Source organism: Conger conger, chromosome 14, assembly GCF_963514075.1.
Source record: "Conger conger chromosome 14, fConCon1.1, whole genome shotgun sequence".
NCBI lineage: Eukaryota > Metazoa > Chordata > Actinopteri > Anguilliformes > Congridae > Conger > Conger conger.
This window is the reverse complement of record NC_083773.1, coordinates 20,205,943-20,226,920: the sequence shown is the minus strand read 5'-3', so window position 1 is coordinate 20,226,920 and position 20,978 is coordinate 20,205,943. Positions and strand designations below refer to the sequence as shown.

General features: G+C 41.6%; 1 protein-coding gene across 1 annotated transcript; it reads left to right on the top strand.

The window, feature by feature from the left end:
- Positions 1–1,483: 1,483 nt before the first annotated feature.
- Positions 1,484–15,124, top strand: p3h1 (prolyl 3-hydroxylase 1). Its single transcript, XM_061219773.1, has 15 exons — positions 1,484–2,020; positions 3,240–3,392; positions 4,072–4,261; positions 5,256–5,387; positions 6,747–6,886; positions 7,325–7,414; positions 8,108–8,160; positions 8,661–8,782; positions 9,181–9,308; positions 10,226–10,321; positions 10,716–10,866; positions 11,248–11,365; positions 11,466–11,541; positions 12,658–12,798; positions 13,153–15,124. Exons 1-15 carry the CDS (start codon positions 1,562–1,564, stop codon positions 14,245–14,247), a joined length of 3,144 nt encoding a protein of 1,047 aa, XP_061075757.1. The 5' UTR covers positions 1,484–1,561; the 3' UTR covers positions 14,248–15,124.
- The last annotated feature ends 5,854 nt before the right edge of the window (positions 15,125–20,978 follow it).

Genomic DNA, 20,978 nt, shown 5'->3' with positions numbered 1-20,978 from the left:
TGTGAGGTGGCACGGATGATGCAGTGGGTAGCACTGCCGCCTCACAGAAAGGAGGTCCTGGGTTCGAATCCCCGTCGGCTGGGGCCTCTCTGTGAGGAGTTTGCATGTTCTCCCTGTGTCTGCGCGGGTTTCCTCCGGGTACTCCGGTACCCACAGTCCAAAAACATGCAGGTTAGGCTGATTGGAGAGTCTAAATTGCCTGTGGGTATGAGTGTGTGAGTGTGTGAGTGAGTGAATGGTGTGTGTGCCCCGCGATGGACTGGCGACCTGTCCAGGGTGTATTCCTGCCTTTCGCCCAATGTATGCTGGGATAGGCTCCAGCCCCCCGTGACCCTGTTCAGGATAAGCGGGTTAAGATAATGGATGGATGGATGGTATCTTGTGGAGAAGCAATAATAGAGGAATGAAAAACAGGAAAAATAACTGTGTGTTTACATAAGGATATACAGGGGAAATCCCAAATAGTGCTAAACTGTCAGGAGGCTACTGTACTGTATGGTCTAGGGCATGTCCTCAGCTAAGGTGTAACTTGGTGAAACGCCACCACATATTAGTGTAGTTTTCTCCCATTTATATGACCCAGGACTGTTAATGGCTGGTCCTGTGGCTAAATGCTTCAAAGTAGTTGGAAAAACTATGGTACATAACACAGAGAACATGTACGGTATGGACTGGATCTAATTACTTGTTGCCTATATTGCCAAAGGTATACAAGTTAGCAATCAGCATGGCATCCAGATCACCATAGGTACAATCCCTGAGTTAATTAAGCAACTGGCATGCTAATATTCTCAGGGTTAGGCACAAGCACATTGGACGGGGCTGCTTGCCAATAATTATAGCTATAGTATGGCTAGGAGACTTTGTGTCTTTAAAGAAGGGTGGGGGTGCTGGACAGGAGCTCCAATGATGAAGACCACTGAACTTGCAGATGATGATGGAACTGTGAGGGAACAACAAGCAGTATGTGAATGCGTATACATTAGCAGAAATGGCTGTTTGGTTTATCTCAACAGAAGATGCAGGGGAAGACACTATGGGCAGAAAGACACTTGTGTTATTTAGCTATGCTACTCTAATAAAAAATATAAATACTGTAAATATGGCAGGGAACATCACATTGTACATTATGAGTGTATTATCATTGTGCAAATAGATATTTGTATATGTAATGGTCCTGTTCCATTAAAATAGAAAAGGCATTAGACTACTGAGAAAATGGTAAATAAGAATTATCTTGTATCATGCACTGGAATTGTTTCATAATTTTATATAAAACACAAAATACAGTCAACAGACACCAGTCATTTCAGTAGTTACATACTTTCCTGGCTAAATTGTAGGTTACGCTGAGGTGGTCTTACTTTAGAAACACATGTGTTTAGGCCACTTACAATAGGCTACTTTTACATTTGGGAGTGTTAGCGGGTCTCTGCTAACTCCGCCCTCCGAAATAAGTGTGGTCCCCTCCGGCTAGGAATGTAGTTCTCTCTGTGCTGTAGCCTGAACTGCGCCGTGGCAGGATCTGTCTGGATAGCCAACAGAGGCCCAATCTCTCAGGATGTACCGGTTCATATGTATAGCAATATTAACTGTAAACCTTATTCCTAGCTGCTTCGCGGACACTAATTTAAATGTAGGATTAGAACCGTACGATCTACTTTTCGACAATGCAGTTGAAGCTTACTACAAGGCGGACTGGATATCTGTAATTCTGAACATGGAGCGAGCGCTTCGAAACAAGGGGACCGTTCGCCGTGTGAGGGCGCATTGCCGGCTTTCTTGCGCCAACCAGACCGACTTTGGTGAGCCCGTACCGGGCGTTGGTATTCCAATCCCCGGTAGTGGCTCCGTGGAAGATCTCAGCTTCTTTCAGAACATTTTGAAGCGGGCTGATTGTGTTAATTCCTGCGAAAGCGAGAAACTGGGATACCAGTCTCTTCACAAAATCAGTGCAGAAGTGGAACTTGAGTTTCGGAAGAGGTCACCCTATAACTATCTTCAAGTAGCTTACTTCAAGGTAATTCGTCTTTGTATTTAGGCATAAGACTGACGCCCACGGGCTTCTAAAAACATTTGATTTAACTAATTAATCTATTAACTACTTCGTACTGCTTCAAATATTTCCGCTGATGTTGCAGCAAGGATAAGTAGCCTGCAGATAGCCTACAATTAGCAAGGCAACTAGAGCGTTGATTCCTGGTGGATTGGTGAAGAATGATGATGTGCAATAAGTAATTCAACTTTACATACGTGTAACTGAACTATTGTTGTATACTTCATAGTATTCTACTTAGTAGTAGCTATACCTTGTCTTTTCCCGGAGGTTGAACATCTGTAATTCTCATAATTGTAGGCTCTTGGAGACCCAAGTTTTAATGCCACGTTTTTTTTTCCGCTGCAACCTGAATTTGTATGCTATTTTATGATCATAGATTTGCATGATTTGTAACGAATGTATGCTTCTTCTGTTTTCGGAAATGAAGAGGTAAATTGTACTGTCCAGAAAAGAAACGTAACGTTGAATGATACTCTAACTATTAAACGTCAGGAAGTTAATAACCTAGCCTATGTAGGCGATAGCCTAATCAAGTCCAATTCTGATGTAGGCTTACGTGCATTGACTCAAAAACACGTTTACGGGTACATTATGTTATTAATAGCTGTAGGCTATTTGATGTGATTTCGTGCTGAGTTCTCCCAACCCCCCCAGCTACAACTTCTGTGCCACGTCGTGAGGCGGAGTCAAAAGCAATTCGCAATTCCTAGCCTGTCTGGGATCATTCATAGCCTTGTCGCCTCCACGCCTTTTAAACGTCCTTTAATAAGATATAGCCTACTAACGAACTGTAAAGTAATTAAGAAAATGTTTGACCATGCTGTATTCCATTAGGCTAAAATATACATCAGGTTTTCCTTCCCCACTAGCCTATAAACTATCGTACCTAACTTACAACACTGTCGGTTATTAGGATGCATTTCAACCGGAACGGTATATTGAAAACTCTTTATGAGCGGATCGAAAGGATACTATCTATTCTGCATGTGATTTATTATGTCTATCTATTCTTCATGTGAATGCTGCACCCCCCGGACAGACTATAAAAAATATGCTGTTGATTTAATGTGGAACATTCTTAAGAACAAAAAAATGCTCATTTCCTATTGGATTTGTTATAAAAATTAGTTTAAAACTGAAGGTTTCACTTGACGTTTAATTCAGTGTTTTAACCGGATAGATTAACAAGCTGGATAAGGCAGTGGCAGCCGCTTACACCTTCTACCTGGCCAACCCTGATCACATGGAAATGAGGCAGAACCTGGAGTACTACAGGATGATGGCAGGAGTCAAGGAGACCGACTTCAAAGACCTGGAAGCTAGGCCGCACATGGTGGGATGCTGTGTGTGTGTGTGTGTGTGTGTGTGTGTGTGTGTGTGTGTGTGTGTGTGTGTTTGTGTGTGCGTGTGAATGGTGGGGGTGGGGTGGTGGTGTTGCACTGCAATGCTTACCATCTGTCACTGCAGTATAATGCAGGAATATACTGTAAATCCTAAATCAAATGAAAAATCCTCACTCATTAAGTCCAGCAGTCTTCGAAAAGCCTTGGAAACATTTCCGTCCAGCAAAATTATGGATAGGTAATGAAATGTAATGCAATATTACCCTGTCCCTGAACATTACAAATAATTATTGCAACTTCCTGGACTGTACTATTTGAAAATATGAATCCTATTTGATGGGAACCCTGAAATAAATAAAATAACATAAAAAACTTAGTTAATTATTTATTTGTGTACAATTGCTTTGCTTGTATTTTCAAAGCATGCATAGCATCACAGGTTATAGATGGCACATCATTTACTTTTAAGTAATAAGAATGAGATAAGCACTTTCTGGACTGAATATATTTTCTGGGCTACTTGACTATACAAATGGTATACATGCTGTTTATTTTGCACAGGTTGTGGCTCTGACAGTGAATGATACATTGCTGTAATTGTTCTGTGAGCTCTGAGTGGCTCTGCTGAATGCATGCAGTTTAAATGTAACACAAAGTGTTGTTTTTCAGGAGGAGTATCTGGATGGAAAGAAGATGTACAGCGAGGATAATTTCGCCCCCGCGATCGAACACTTTGAAGGGGCCGTGACTGAGTATTTCTTCACTAACCAGGATTGCAGGGCTCTGTGTGAAGGAGCCTATGACTATGATGGCTACAACTACCTGGAGTACAGTGCTGACCTCTTCCAGGCCATGACAGGTTAGGATTCCAGCCTGTAGCACAATGGTTAAGGTACTGGTTCAATCCCCAGTGTAGCCACAATAAGATTTTCACTACTGTTGAGCCCTTAAGCAAGGTCTTTAATTGTGTCTTTCTTTGTCTAATCAACTGTAAATTGCATTGGATAAAAGCTTCAGCTCAATAACATGCACATTCCATGGAGGAAGAGTTCTTTGTCAGGCAAAATGGTGCTTTGTCTGGTAACTTTACACCTATGCAGGGTTCCACAAAGAACTGAAATGGGTTCTTCTAAAGAGACCAGCCAAATAACCCTTTTTTCTGTGAGTGTATAACCTCAGAAATAAATAACAAATAACCTCTGGATCTCATTTTATTTCTCGCTGTGTGGAAGACGAGGGCATGAAGTATGGTTGTAGAACGGTATTAGAATCCAGAATGAAAACTCACACACTTACACTTACTTATGATCCAATAAAAAGGTGCCATTTTATTTGAGCATTAGTATAGGTTCTAATGAAGACCTACAGTTATTTACTCATTGTCACAAGTAAATAAAAAAAAAAGTGTTTTAAGTTTTAATTCTGGATTCCCTAATGTGACATTTTGACTGCACCTTACGGCAAGACATTTTTAGAGCATGCATGTTTGTTCTTTCTCATAACTGACTTTCAAGTTCAAGTCTTGACTAGCAGATGGGGCCTCCCTTGAGCATTGTACACTTCTGTACGGTTTCTCTGAATGTCCAAGTTGCAGGTTTTGTCTGAGCAAAACATCGTCTGGTGGAGGGGCTCAGTGCCTGTATTCACACTGTAAAACTCTACATTTATGACCTCATAGCTATGCCCAGCATGACATACTTTATTTATTTAATGATGGTTTTGACTGTGTTTAAAGTGTATCTGTGGCAATATGAATTAACAGTCGACACCATTGGAATCAGAAAACAACCAACAAAATTTTGCACATCGTTTAACCTCTGAATATGTTCCTTTTTTATTTCTCGTCTTTTCAGATCACTACGTACAGGTTCTGAACTGCAAGCAGAACTGTGCCCTGGATCTGGCAACCCTGCCTGGCACGGACAAATTGGTGGAAGATTTCCTGCCATCTCACTTCAATTACCTACAGTTCTCATACTACAACAGTGCGTTTTACTCTCTTCCTCCATGTTGCATGAAGCTTGAATTAGTGCATTGGTTTTTGCTGGCTGGAATTAATTGAATGGGAATGTAGATAGTATATTTACAGTAAAAATATTTCAGATGATTTCCCAGTTCTTGTTGGAGTAAGAGGAATGACTTATATTTTTTTACATAGTACCTGTAAATATAATGTCACATAAATAGAAATTTATATATAAATAATGTCTGCCAAGTACCGGGAACAGAATGTTTGCTCGAAAGTGCGCACAGAAAGATGTATCTGTGTGTTCTTTCACACCTTGTTCATTTAAGCAATGGATACAAATGCAAACCATGCTTGGTTAATTTGTACATAATGGGAGCATCCTAATCATAATGGGGCAGCCTGTAGCCTAGTGGCTAAGGTATGTGACTGGGACCCAGAGATTTGTGGTTCAGGCCCCGGTGTAGCCACAATAAGATCTTGAGCAAGGCCCATAACCCCACATTGTCCCCAGCTTAGTCTAATCAACTGTAAGTCACTTTGGAGAAAAGCATGAGCAAAATAACTTAAAACAATCAAAAGGAGGCGAATACACAGGGGAGATCTCTGACTGTGCATTTGAAGTCTTAGTCCTGCTAAAAGCTGAGACATGTCCAACAGGGAACCAAACTGGTGGGGTGGGTATGTCACCTATATACTGTTGATTTGGGAGTCTTCTGCCCTGATGTTGCTCGTAAATCTTTTATGAAACAACAGTGGCATCAACAGTATCTGTTATTTTCTGCATACATTTGTTAAAATCATTAATAACACAGGAAAATCAACAATGAACTAAGTAATTAAGTAATTAAACCTTTGTAGGTGAGCTGCAAGCTCGGTTTGCATGATCACAAACTTGGGGAAAAGTTTAAATTGACACCAAACAAAGTTTTGGTCTGCAAGTGGACCAAGCAAACAAACTTTAATTAATTAGCAAGTTAATTGAGTTTTGAATAAGCGTTCCTGGTCTGAAGGGAACAAATATAAAAACTTTATATAAAAAAAACAAACAAAAAAAACATTTAAAGTGCAGGGTGTGAAATATTCCTTGGAATGAATTTGGGGTTGAAGTGCCCTTCGTAAGTGCCCTTTGTGTGCTAGCTAACAATGTTGTTCCCATTGGATATGCACTGCTGACTGGGGCTTAAAATTATTCATAATCTTTCTTGAAACAGCCTATTCAGATTAAGAGAACGTGACACTGAGCCTTATGTTTCGATTCCAGGTAGACGCCTTGTATTTTGTCTTCTTGTCGAAGCACCTAATTTGAATTTACAGTCAATGCAATCAAACTATTCAGTGCTAAACAAATCTGTGCATGTTGTCTGTCATGTCACAGCTGAAAACTATGAGCGAGCCATTGAGTGTGCCAAGACATACCTGCTCTTCCACCCGGAGGACGAAGTGATGAGGCAGAACCTGGACTTCTATTCAGCCACGCTGGGAGAAGACAAGGCTGCAGGCATCTCTGCAAGAGAGGTAACCGGAACCATACACACTGAAATTATGTGGTTCGCTGGGTTAGCCTGTAGCCGAGTGGTCAAGGTCCATGACTGGGACACAGTTGGTCGGTTGTTCACACCCCTGTGTAGCAGTGAGAACTCCCCCCGCATTGGTCCAGGGGGGGATTTTCTAATGAACTGTAACTCGCTTTGCATAAAGAAATATAATAAATTATTATAATTACAATGTACTTTATATAAAGTATGATATATCTAATCTAGGCTGATATCCATGGTATCTCTGCTGATATCATGCTCCCTATGAGAATAGAATAGCCAAAAACAGTGTTTAGTTTTTCCACCCAGAAAACAACCTTGGGTACCCTTTAATTATACAAAGCATACAAAATGTCATCATCCATTAAAATGAATGAATTAATAAAATGTTTAACTTCTATTCCATATTTCCCCGTAGGTGATACAGCAGCATTTCAGACAATCCTTGTTGGAAAAAGAACTGCTTTATTTTGCAAATGAAGTCTTTGGCATAACCTTTGTTGATCCGGTAAGTTTACTAAGGTTTTGCTGAAGTCAACTAATGGCCTGAATAATTGATTCCTGGCTATATTTCCATTACAGTACATCTACTGAATGGTGGAATGATGGAATTATCCTTTTAGTCCAGCTTGTGTAAGGCTGTCTATGCCTTGAGTCTGTTTATGTGAGCATTACCATTGTAATGTCTTTGCGTTCTGCCCATGCTTTGCTGCTGAGACGTTTCTATCACATACATGGCTACATGGTTCGCTGGGAATGGGTGTAATATCACACTGCTGAGAGTGGCTGATTAATCCCAAACTGAATATATATAACAAAGAAACATCTGCAGGCAGAAATATAAAAAGATGCCTCTGAATAATACAGTCATGTTTTGTGCAATGAGCTTTAAGTCTCAATTGCCTGTGTAATCTTTGTTGTAAATACAGTAAGCATTGACAGTTTTTGTTTGATTCTTTATTTATCTTTTCTGATATTGGCAAGTGGTAAATGCAGGAAGAGCGTGGATAGATTTTTAATCTGTTGGCATTAAATTATTTTTAATTGGATCTTCTTCCATAAGACCCAGAAGTGTGAAATGGATTCATATGGAGGCAAATGTAGACCGACAGAAATGTAGCCAGAGATGAACTGCAGACCTTTGCTTATGCCTCATAGTCAGTCAAAGGCATCTCACCGTAATCCTGTCCTGCATTTCCAGGACAAGTGGACCCCTGCTGAAGTGATGCCTCTGAAACTGAGAGAGAAACAGAAGTAAGAAATTATTTTGTGTTTATTTTTCATGATATAGAACATACGTATAAGGCCGGTTACACAGACGCAGATAAAACTTGGTCCTGGACTAAGTTAAGTTTTGCATGGAGAATCTCCATTCAGAATTTAGTCTAGGACGAGGTTTAATCTGTGTCTTTACACTCAACACATATAATGCCATCAACTAGCATGCATACAATCAATACAACCATGCATGACTGCTTAGATGAAGCTGCATGCGACTTGCTTATCTTTGCAAACTCACCTGGAAGCAGAGTTTACAAGAGGGCCCACAGATTGATAGTTGCTGTGGGATATCTAAGCTCCTTTTTTCAAACTCCTGGCTGATATATCCTGGGTATATCAACACAAAAGCTGAGCTATATTTGGGTTAATATAGTCTTATTTTTCCACCTTGGGAGTCGTCCAGATTCCAGCTTTTGCTCACTGGGTAGGACTTAAACCAATGTCAGTAACTTTCCCTTTACTGCCCCCTACAGGACAGAACGGGAAACAGCGGCACGAATCACAGAGGAAATCGGGAATCTGATGAAGGAGATCGAGACCTTGGTGGAGGAGAAGAGTAAGGAGTCGAGCGATCTCACCAAGGTGGTGCGAGAAGGTGAGCCCTGGAATATCTATCACAAGGTGGACCTTGTGATGCAAAATGTAACGCCCAAGCACTTCATACCGTTAATGAACACTGGCTGTGCCTCCCTGGCTGGGAGTAGTACGGAACACCACCAGGGATTTTGATGAATTCAAATATTTTTTCTGTGCTCAATGGATCTTGCCTGGTGCAACTGAGCCAACCAAGAGGACCAGAAGTCGGGGTTTGCACTTTTTCCAAAAGTATTTAATAGGTTCCAATACACCAGACAAGCTCATTAAAGTGTAGAAATCCAAAACCGTTACGTATTTCACCCAGGTCTGAATTCGATATGCTGTTGCTGTATATTCATAGGCTTTCCTTGCTTCTCATATATAATATTAAGAACTCTTAACTCTTGCTCTCTTAAGGCGGCAATGTGCTGTATGATGACATCACCATCACCATGACGTCCAAGAACCTGAACGGCACTGAGAGAGTGGTGCTGGATAACGTGATCACCGAGGATGAGTGCAGGGAGCTTCACCGCCTTTCCAACGTGAGTGATGATTGGCTATGGCAGGGCGGTTACAACCTGTTACTTCCCATGAGTCTCCCATCTCCTACAGTGGGTTCCCTTGGCAACCAATGTCACACAGTCTTCGATCAGGGTTCACACTCATCTTGGATAACCTGGATATTTACAGATTCATTTTCCAGGAATGGAAAATAACAAAATGCCCTGAAAAAATATTTGTGAGGACAATTGTAGGCTAGGCTGTAAGTCAAGCTATGAAACAGTATTTTTCAAGCTGAGATTGTAGATACATTTCTTTATTTTTTCTGTAGTTTTATAGCTTTTCTCATTTTTGTACACCACAGCGCAAAGTTTTGATAGCTTACGATACTTCTACATTTTTTCATGCCTTTTGTACCTTTGAGCAGTGAGCTTAATCTGCACTGAAGGGTTCCCTTATGGAGATGTGCCAAAGAAGCGAAAGGGCTCATTATCTCCACAGGGGAATCCTTTTTCAGTTCCTCATTGAACCCTCTATGGTTGGAGTCAAAAGTGTAACAACACTCAAACTAGATATGGTTCCTCTATGGAGAGACAGAGATGCCTTTTGGATCCCTTTTGTCTGTGAGTGTACACCTCAGAAAAAAAAAAGATCCAGCCCATCTCTCCCTAGTCTTGAGGCTTTCACCTTGTTGCTGGCACTTAATTGCTTGTATCTTCTAGAGGTGCTTGCTTACTTCAGGTATCTACCAAAATAAAGGAAACCAAAGCCATAGTATTTCTCACTGTAAAGTTTTAGATAGAAAGTTCTTGGTGGAACACATTAGATTGATTGATTGATTGAAGGTCGATGACCTGTGTTGTCCCGCATCTCAAACCAGTGCATCAGTCTCTGCACTCCTGGACATCCCAGGTGAGGAGTGCGTTCTCTCCACTCACTGACCAGGTCTTCTCCACAGGAGGCTGCCCAGATGGGCGATGGCTACAGGGGAAAGCCCTCTCCTCATTCTCCCAGCGAGAAGTTCCAGGGAGTCACCGTCCTCAAAGCTCTCAAGGCAAGGCTTTAACATTCAGCATCCTTACTTTTTCTCAATCCTTACCCCTTAACCCCAACCCTACTCTTCAGTACGTTTTTTTTTTGATGTTCGAGAACAGACTTTCAGTTACTGATTGTTATATAAGCTATGGAATGTTTAGTTGAGAACATTTTGATAACATATTTCATAATCAATAAAGGGTTGATTAAAATACTTTCCCTCCAAGTCCATTGTAAAAATGCATTTTGTGGTTAGTACTTTTGCCTTTAATAATTATTGACAGTAAATCTGTATGTTTATTCATGTTGGATTTTCTGACTACAAGTGAACACAAGTGTAGTGTGCTGGTTTGGGTTAGCCCAGATGACATCACGTTTCCTTTCCGTTCCTTTGCTTCTGTTGGTAACCTCAGCTGGGGCAGGAGGGGAAGGTTCCCCTGAAGAGTGGCCGGCTGTTTTTCGACCTCAGTGAAAAGGTGCGCAGGATCCTGGAGTCCTATTTCCGCCTGGAGACCACTCTCTACTTCTCCTACACCCACCTGGTGTGCCGCTCGGCCATAGATGGTAAGCAGAAATCATCCTCTCTCGACTTGGACTTGACTTAGACTTGAATTAACTTTGACTTTACTTTTGATTGTTTTCATAAATGTGTTTGTTGCCCTAGACTTAAGTTTAAAAAAAAATAGTGTGTCGCTCACCGAGTTGAACCACCCATCCATGCTGAAAAAAACAGCTCAAGCTAGGTTTTGAAACAGCTGGTAGCTGGTCATAGCTGTATTTTACTCCAGGGATGCTTTTTTGGGATGGACAATATGGTGTGTTTTCCTTCAAACAACTTTGGTGACTGACAGCCCTGTAAATAAATGGACCATCGTTATTTGAAATGAAGATGAGGCCTACTTGCTGGATGTCGACAGTAAATGTTTGGGTCTCTTTATTCACCAGAGAAACAGCAAGGTCGGGATGACCTCAGTCACCCTGTTCACGTGGACAACTGCCTTCTGGTGTCAGAGCTGAACGAGTGCATTAAGGAGCCACCCGCCTACACGCACAGAGACTACAGGTACCTGCCAACACCACAGACCAGCTGTCACTCTCGATCCAATTCATGCACTTTAAAAACAGAATTGTCCTAATTTGTGTTAATTCTCCTGCTGTTTCAGCGCCATCCTCTATCTGAACGATGACTTTGAAGGCGGCGACTTCCTCTTCACAGAGCTTGATGCCAAAACGGTCACTGTGAGTGTTCACTTTATCATCAGAATCATCTTCATCAGCATCATTCACTTTCATTATGTCTTACACAGAAGTTCTGCTCAGCGCTGGGAGTAAATGAATGAAAATGAGCAGGAAGGAGTTTTTGCATGGTTAGTTAAAAAGACATATGTAGAGGGCTCTGTGAGAGTTCCTAAGGGCCCTGAAAAATATAACAAAATAAGGCCAGATTTACATGCATGAAGCTCACAGTGCAAAATGCAGCTTGACGAGGGTGTGTCTGCCTGCCCCCGCATTTTGTGAAAGAGACAGATCTTAAACAGCGCAGTTAAAACAGGTGTTTAGTGCTTTGAATATCTTCACTGCGTGTGGCGATATTCATGTATCGGCTGTCATGTAAAAGCATATCCAGTGCAGGACCAAATGTGTACAAATTCCAGGCTTAGTGCATCTGGCCCGTAGTATTTTCTGGGGTGTTGGGGCCCAATTTAAGATATTTTCATGGGGCCAAAAAATCCTGGTGGTGCCCCTGAGCACAGATGGAGCTTTAGCACAGGGAGATGAAAGTTAGCGCAGGTGTGTAGGAGCGTTAGCACAGGGAGATGAAAGCTAGCGCAGGTGTCTATGGAGCTTTAGCACAGGGAGATGAAAGCTAGCGCAGGTGTCTATGGAGCTTTAGCACAGGGAGATGAAAGCTAGCGTAGGTGTGTAGGAGCGTTAGCACAGGGAGATGAAAGCTAGCACAGGTGTGTATGGAGCTTTAGCACAGGGAGATGAAAGCTAGCGTAGGTGTGTAGGAGCGTTAGCACAGGGAGATGAAAGCTAGCACAGGTGTGTAGGAGCGTTAGCACAGGGAGATGAAAGCTAGCGCAGATGTGTATGGAGCTTTAGCACAGGGAGGTAAATGCTAGTGCAGGTGTGTATGACTGAATGCTGCCTGTAATAAAGTTGATTGGGATATAGCGTAGTGGTCAAGGTAAATGACTGGGACAGGCAAGGTTGGTGGCAAGGTTAGAGGATTGTATCCTGCTTAGTCTAATCAACTGTACGTCGCTCTGGATAAGAGCGTCTGCCAAATGCCAATAATGTAATGTAATGTAATGTAATGTAATATGCTGATGGTCCTGGTTTCCCCTGCAGGCAGTGGTCAGGCCCCAGTGCGGCCGGGTGGTGGGCTTCGGGGCGGGGAAGGAGAACCCCCACGGGGTGAAGGCTGTCACCATGGGCCAGAGGTGTGCTGTGGCCCTCTGGTTCACTCTGGACCCCCGACACACTGAGAAGGTATATATGCACTTCATAGTCCATAGAGAAGACAATGGGAAATAAGTCTATGTGTTTCATACCCATATTGAAACCGATGAGAAATTAATGTACCTCAGTCAATGCATTTCATATCTATAAAAGGCATAAAACATTAAAAACAGTAAAAGGCATTAGTGTGGGTCCTTGTACGAGATTTGTTCTTGATTGGTCCCAATATCCATAAAATTGCCCTGATCTTTGGCATGACCTTTCATGCTCTTAAACAGTCCCTCAGATGATATCAAGAGGCTGAAGAGCACGGTAGCTGCTAAATGTTTTGGGGAGTGTGTGTTCTGGTTTTGACCTTTGACCTTCTCTGTGGTGTAATTGCAGGAGCGGATCCAGGCAGAGGACCTCCTGAAGATGTTATCCAGCCCCCTGAATGCAGAGTTCCAGAGACCACCAACGGACCCTGAGCCCGCCCAGTCCGACCAATCAGCCAAAGAGACAGGGGAGCAGCCAATCACAGAGACCGACAAACAGGCGAGTGAACAGGCTGATACACAGGCTGACAAATCAACAGACAATGAAGCCAGCCAATCAGATGACGAAAAAACAGACCAAGAGACAGAAGAAAAAGATAGCCAATCAACAGACACAACGGTTGACCAACCAACGGACAAAAAAGACAGCCAATCAACAGGCACAAAGGTTGACCAACCAACGGACAAAAAAGACAGCCAATCAACAGGCACAAAGGTTGACCAGCCAACGGACAAAAAAGACAGCCAATCAACAGACACAAAGGTTGACCAGCCAACAGACAAAAAAGACAGCCAATCAACAGACACAACGGTTGACCAACCAACGGACAAAAAAGACAGCCAATCAACAGGCACAAAGGTTGACCAGCCAACGGACAAAAAAGACAGCCAATCAACAGACACAAAGGTTGACCAGCCAACAGACAAAAAAGACAGCCAATCAACAGGCACAAAGGTTGACCAGCCAACGGACAAAAAAGACAGCCAATCAACAGGCACAAAGGTTGACCAGCCAACAGACAAAAAAGACAGCCAATCAACAGACACAAAGGTTGACAAGCCAACCGACAAAAAAGAACAAGCAAAAGCAAAAAAAGAGGTCAAGAAATCGAACAAACAGCCTGCCAAACCGAAGCAGAAGTCAGCAGAAAAAACAGACGGTAAGCAGAAGGACAAGCAGGCTGTCAAAGACAAGGCCAAACAGTCTGATAAAGCGAAGGTGAAAGTGGCGGTGAAAAAGGACAAGCCTGCCGCCAAAACGACAGACAAGAAAAAGGACAAACCGCCAGTCAAAAAGGCCGGCAGTGACTCAGGGACGGTTGCCAAGGCAACCGACACAAAGCAACCGAAAGCCAAGAGCTCAGAGCCGCACAAAGACTCTGCGGACTCCAAAGCTGAGGCCAGCTCGACAGTAAACTCTGAAAAGGACAAGGATGAATTATGAGAGAACTCCTGTGTTCAATTTGTTTCTTTTTTTTTTTTAATACACTTTTGGTTTTGGGGTGGGGTGTTTTGTACAAAGATGTGTGGGATTGTTACACAAGTGCCTTTTTCTGTTCACTACAAAGGGGTTGAAAGTGGGCAAATTTTGAAACAATAGCCATTTCCTGAGCTTTGCGCTAACTGTATATATGGCAGAAAATGGATATTGGGTTTGTGTTCAAAGATGTGCTGCCTTTTGAGGTACTAAGTATTATTTTAATATCATGTCTTTCCCTTTTGTTTTTTGTTTTCAAACGATGACCAGATGAGACTATGCTCCCAGAGAAAGAAAATTGTAATGAATAAAATCTGACCTTTTTTTAAATAATGCTGAACATTACTTCTTTTTGACAATGGCAAAAAAGGTGTTTTATTTTTAACTGTATAGGGTGCAGTAAATATTGCAATATAAATCTTCAGTCACTCATTAAACAAATGAGTCAGAAAATCTTTGTCACTGCACCACCTAAATACACCACTAGATGGCAGGAGGGACTCACCATTCTTCCTGGTTCTGACATCGTCTTCCTCTCCCCATCTAAACTAGTGAAGATGCAGAAACCTTGGGTTCACATTCTTAGTGAGCTGACCTACAGATGTGAAGAAAGATCTACTTTGCAAAATGTTTTCTTTATTCTTGTTCCTTCCCAAAATTAGATATGCAGCGACTGGGAGAAAATAGCCTTTGGATTATGCAATAATCTGTTCTGCAGAGTAAACATGACTTATGTTTTTTGAAATGCTGACCGCATCATGTATCCCCTCAAGGACCAAAATGGCAGCCCGTTGAATTATAAAATCAGGTCAACCAAGCTCTCCTGGAATATAAAATGCCACTGTGGGTGATCACTTTTTTTCTTTTCTTTTTTTTGGTTTTGACATAAAATGGAAATAAGTGTCTGTTCATATGAACAATGGAATTGCAAGTATGCAGTGTGCAAAATTTGAATTTATGATCCTTCAGTGGAAATAAATGTGAACATTTTTGTAATGAAATGAAAGCCATTCAGAGTTTTTATCTCGGTGAAGAACAAGAAGTCAGAACTGAACTTGAAGATATGAAACGCAGTTGAGGACTTTGGGAGAACAGGGAGAAGTGAGTTTCGTCAGTGAAGTCGTCAGTGGGAGAGTTGTGATGCTGATGGTGTGATGTTTTGCATGTGAATGAAGCGACGCCCACACAAATCAGAAAGCACTGCAGAGACCACACGTGCAGTCGGCGTAACTCACACATACATGATGTGGATGAACTATTTCAGCTATTCTGGAATGCAGAAAAGCCCATTGTTAGGCAGATAGACTCTGAGCATGACAGGCTATGAGGGACAGTGTGTTCCATTTTCTCATTCACGAATTTGCATTACCTAACAGTGTTGGGGTGGTAGGTTCATTCAGCTGATATTGGAGCATTTATTGGACCTTTTTGAAGTTATGAAAACCTGAAGTTTTTTTCAAGGTACAGTACAGGTGACTTTAAGTCTAAACTAAAAGCTGCATCGCTTATTTATATACATTTTGTCTATAATCTTGAATGTGGAGCCATCACATAAGTCTGTTTTAATTGTACAGTAACGTTTGAAAAAGCCCCAGTGGCTGAGACACCATTGAATAGGCCCTCTCCTTGTGTTCCTGACCCAAACAGCATCTCTCTGTGTTGCCTCCCACTGCTCCAGAGTAGGAGGAAACCACAATGAGCAGAATTTCTTTGCCCATTGAGAGCATCTGAGCCTCTGTACAGTACACAATGAAACTTGGGGCAGCAGGTTTATAGTCTAAAAAAACCCGAATAGATCAAGCACCGGTGTGGCGTCAGTTTCAACGTCATAACTGCTGACTCAAAACAAGAAACAATGTAGATAAAGAAAAGAACAAACAAAGGTAAATAATTAGTGTTTTAAAGTTTCAGAAGGGTTTTTTGCATTGATTGATTTTTTCAGGGTGGTGGTGAGCATTTAAATACATTCTCAAAATATTTAATTATATGCTTATTAATAAGGAGCCAGTCTGCTTTAGAATACTAAAAAATGTGAAATTATGGAATGTTTTTGACTTGATGTAAGTTGGATATTTCAATCAATCTTTCAACTTCAATCAGTGGACCTCAATGAATAGATTACTATATTAGTAATAGATGGTATTTTTGCAATTATTGTCTCATGATACCATAATATAATTTAGTTTCCATGTGTCCTTTTGGAGTCTCCAAATGTCCTTCATGGAAAACTGCCTGATTAGAAAAAGGAATGTAGAATGCAAATTTTGGGTGATATTGTCCTCAAATTTGAAAGGGGATTTGTCCAGTGTTGTGACGTAGCACCATTGTGTACGTCACACCAAGTACACCAGCCACAGCCACAATAATATATATCCTGTCAAATACATAAAATCTTTTCAGTGAGAAAAAAGCTTCCACTTCCTCTGTGTTTGAGTTTCTGTAACCTCATTTTAGTAATATTTGGAGTAATTGACTCTTGGGAAACAAACCGCCAAAAATGTAATTTTTCATATAGGAACAAAATGTTCTATTTTTTTTTGGGTATGTTAAGTACAGGAACAAGGTCTCCTTGGATAAAATGGAGGTGAATTTTAGCAGTGCGGTGGTTTTGTCCTGGTGTCTGTGATTTATCTCTGCGCCACCGCTGCCTCATTCAACGTAACTCTCTAAAGCCCCATTAACCCCGCATTATTTACTGTTGCGAACACCATGTTTATCAACCACAACACAGGCTTCAAATCTCACAAAGGTGCCTCGGCAAAGAACGTCACCACGGCTGAGCTCGCGAAGACCACGATGCGGACAGTAAATCTGGACCGAGCGCAAGATCGGAGCACCTGCTCTCTCCTGCAACTCAACCGGGCGAGAGACGGATCCGACCATCTGTTAATTACCATCGCCGTCAGTCTATGACTGCGACTCCATTCTTTTTCCTCAACTTTTAGGGTGTCTCAGTTTGTTCCGTGCCCACCGTGGTGAAATCCCAGAAAGCAAATGGGCTCCAGGTAAAGCTGATCTAAGGATTTAAGCACCAATGCGTACCTTGAATTCCTACCGAGCTCAAAATAGGCATGTTTATGATCCTGTTGAGTGACTGAGCGTCTGTGAAAGCGTTTCATCCACTTCACTCATTACATCACATTTTGCATTGAGCAGATACACCTTTCCAGAGCTACTTACATGGATTATATTTTCATACACAATGAATTTTACACGGTGTATTTACTGAAGGACTTTAGCACCTTGCTCAAGGGCGCAATAGCAGTGCTTCGGTTGGAGGTCAAACTCACAACAAGCCCAGTTCCCTGACCTGCTGCTATGCTATGCTGGTGCATTAACGCAGCTAGTCTGATCCGAGTGCGGGCTGGATCGTCTGGAGCATCTCTGGTCCTAAATCATTACTCAACCCTGGCCCGTGTGCCACTGTTGGCTCCCTTCCTCCTGGATAGGGTGGGCCGATATGGAGCAGGGTTGTTGGGTTGCTACTGCACCAGTTCCCTGGAGATGCGCAGCAGTCTCCTGAGGCTGTAGACTGTGGGAGATTCATCCTCCCTCCCACTGCTGACAGCTCTTGTTCTGCACACTGTGTGGCCTGGAGCCTCAGGGCATTCTCAGACCCAGGGGCAGGTGTGTTGGATGAGTGTGTGTACTTCAGGGCACTTTGTGCAACTGCAAGTGGAAAGTGGAGAATGGAGAGAAAAGTACAGATGATGATAATGATGATGGCAATGACGATGATGATAATGATGATGGTAAACATCACAACTGCAAGTGGAAAGTGGAGAATGGAGAGAATGAAGTACAGATGATGATGACGACGATGACATTGATGGTGATGATGAACATCAGGGGGTCTATTGCAGCATTCTTAGCTGCAGTTTAAACCTTGTGTTAAACTCCAAGACCACAGAACTGCATTACTGGAACAGCTATCAAAATCTAGGAAATAGGATCTGTGCTCAAGGGGTTTAAACCTGAGGCTTAAACTCCAGCTAAGCGCACTGCAATTGAGCCTAGATGTTTATGTACAGTATGACATTGCAAATGGTTTGTAAGATATGCTTTCAGACTGAAGCTTACTCACATGGTTTGCTGTAGTAGCTGATAATTCCAGGCCAGTGCCTATTACAGTACATTGCATTACATTCACTTAGCAGATTTAATAGTGCCTATGATTTATTCGTCATTAAATGTTTCTGCCTTTTGCTGGGTGAACAAGGTGTTTTTTTCAGTCGACAATAGCAACTGTAAATGTGAAATGAAGCGATACGGTTTTAACTGCCCACAATAAATACTGTACATGTTTTTTCCACATATCTCCTCAGCCGAAACAAAGGAATACCATTTGTACAACATGTTGACCTGAGCCAGGAGAAGATTTCCGGTGCAAATGTGGAATGGCTTGCGGTCAATAGCATGTACTAAATAAATGGCTTCCTGTTCTAGAGCGCAAGTTGGAAATATCTGAACCCGCATACAGGACTGTTTAATGAGATATCCCCTTTAAGACTTAAGTTAATGTGTGAACGCAACCGGAGACCGGTACGTACTGTGCACTGCTTTGTGAATCAGACCAATATACACAGGACGCATTGTTTGCCTTCTGACCACCGTTCCGGAAATTGGGAAAAAGTACCACTGAAACACACATACAGCACTTTGTGTGTGTTTGTTTAATTGTTTTTACCAATTTTTTTTATACCCATTGTTACCACAATAGTTCCTGTTCAGCATATCTCGCATCTCTCATTATCTGTTGCATATAAACTGTATACACTTGGCAATAGAGTCTAAGCTCAAAGGGCAAGACTACTGTATGTGGGACCAAAGACTTAGGTTTTTTAACTGTATGCAAATAAATCCATGTTTGTCAATTACCCTGAGTTAGGTGGGATCTCCAACTGAGCCTCATGGTAGGATGTTTCTATGTTGTGTTAAATAATTCACAAGTTCACAGTAAAATATGCAGTGATAATTCAAGTCTTACAGAGTACAAATGGTCCCTGTTGGACTCAGATGTGCTGTGACATTCTGTTGTGTTTCTGGACAGATGCATTTAGTTGTGTAGACATGATTAATTGTATCATGGCTTTTTAGAGTCTTCAGAGAATTGTGCGAAAAACAAAAATCATCCAGTGAGCAGCAGTTCTGTGGGCAGAAACACATTGTTAGTGAGAGAGGTCCGAGGGCCAGACTGGTCAAAACTGTCAGGAAGCTGACAGTAACGCAAATAACCACACATTACAACAGTGGTATGCAGAAGAGCATGTCTGAACACACAACATGGATAGGTTACAACTGCAGAAGACCAGTAAGTCTAATAAAGACCTAATAAAGTGCTCAGTGAGTGGATACAGCATTTCTGGGAAGTCTCTCTCTTTATTTAAGTTGATTTTTAATAAATGCTTTTACAAATTACTTTCTTCTCAGTGGCTTCTTTATAGAGTTCCCACAGCAATCTCTGAACTAGGGAAAAGAGCATTCACTTATTCAGAACCATAGACCTGGTATTAACATCCAATATTCTTTTAAATTAGATATGCGTATTCCATTGAATGAACTGATTACCCTTGTGCATAACACTTCTCATGAAGATTGTATTTCTTTTTACCAGGTCCCTGGCAATAGTGTGATTCCTCATAAATTGAATTTTACTTATTGTGGCTGCCTTCTTGGCCAGGTCTCCATGGGAAAAGAGATTTTCTTTTTACCTCAGGAGATTTTTCCCGGTTAAATAAAGGTTAAATAAAAAGTAAGGAAAAGTAGAGCATGTCTGAATTTCATTTCCTTCCCAGCCCTAGAAATGTGAGCAGGCGGTCATCGGGGAAATGCTCAGTTTCATGCAGCGAACACTCATAAGCAGAGCAATAGGGTAATTATGAGACAATTCATAACAATTCAGTCCTTCAGTGGCAATAAGCTAACTGCCTCCTCAATACACCACCTGTTAGGGCCATTATCTGCCATTACTGCAGTATGTGAATGAACTCAATTAGCAGTTTAATTACTACCAATTATGTGAAATTCATGGACTGCTCTTGATGGCTGGTGACTGGTGTCTCATTAATAAATCACTTCTAAAACTATGACGAAATGACATAATGTTGTTGAAGCCTGATGTTTGTGGAAAATAACTTCATTAATAAACATACAATCAATGTAGCTGATATGCATAACTGCTTGCATGTGTTCTATGTGGTATTTCTGGCCATGTAATGCATAATTATAAAAATTGATATTGAGGATAGGTTCTGCTACAAAATCTTGCAGCACTGGACTAGAGATTTGACAAAAGAAGGAATATTTCCAACAAGCCTTTTGCTTGCAGATTTGTTTCTAGTTTTTTAGTGAAAACATATGGATTGGCAAAATAATAGAACAGAATAGAATAGAATAGAACAAAACTCCTTCAATTCGCTTCTTTAGAATCCACAGAATATAAGGAATAAGGTCAACTGCCATTCTGGGGTGGCTGACTGGGACTCAATGCACCAGGAGAGTCACTGTTGCTCAGTTAGGTGCAGAGTCACTGTTGCTTAGTTAGGTGTGGAGTCCTTTACTGCGCAATCCTGAGACAATTATACTGAATATGTATAGTCCTTCACAGCTTATGGTCTTGTCAAAGTGTATGTTGAAATACTGAACTTTTCTTTTGGTAAAGTTAATGAAAAAATTATAAGAAACACCCAGATATTCTT

Excerpts from the sequence above, each read along its gene's own strand:
- p3h1 (XM_061219773.1), top strand. The coding sequence starts at position 1,562 with ATGTACCGGTTCATATGTATAGCAATATTAACTGTAAACCTTATTCCT. Across the intron at positions 6,887-7,324 it reads CAGGCATCTCTGCAAGAGAG|GTGATACAGCAGCATTTCAG; the intron begins GTAACCGGAACC and ends ATTTCCCCGTAG. Across the intron at positions 11,542-12,657 it reads TTGATGCCAAAACGGTCACT|GCAGTGGTCAGGCCCCAGTG; the intron begins GTGAGTGTTCAC and ends TTTCCCCTGCAG.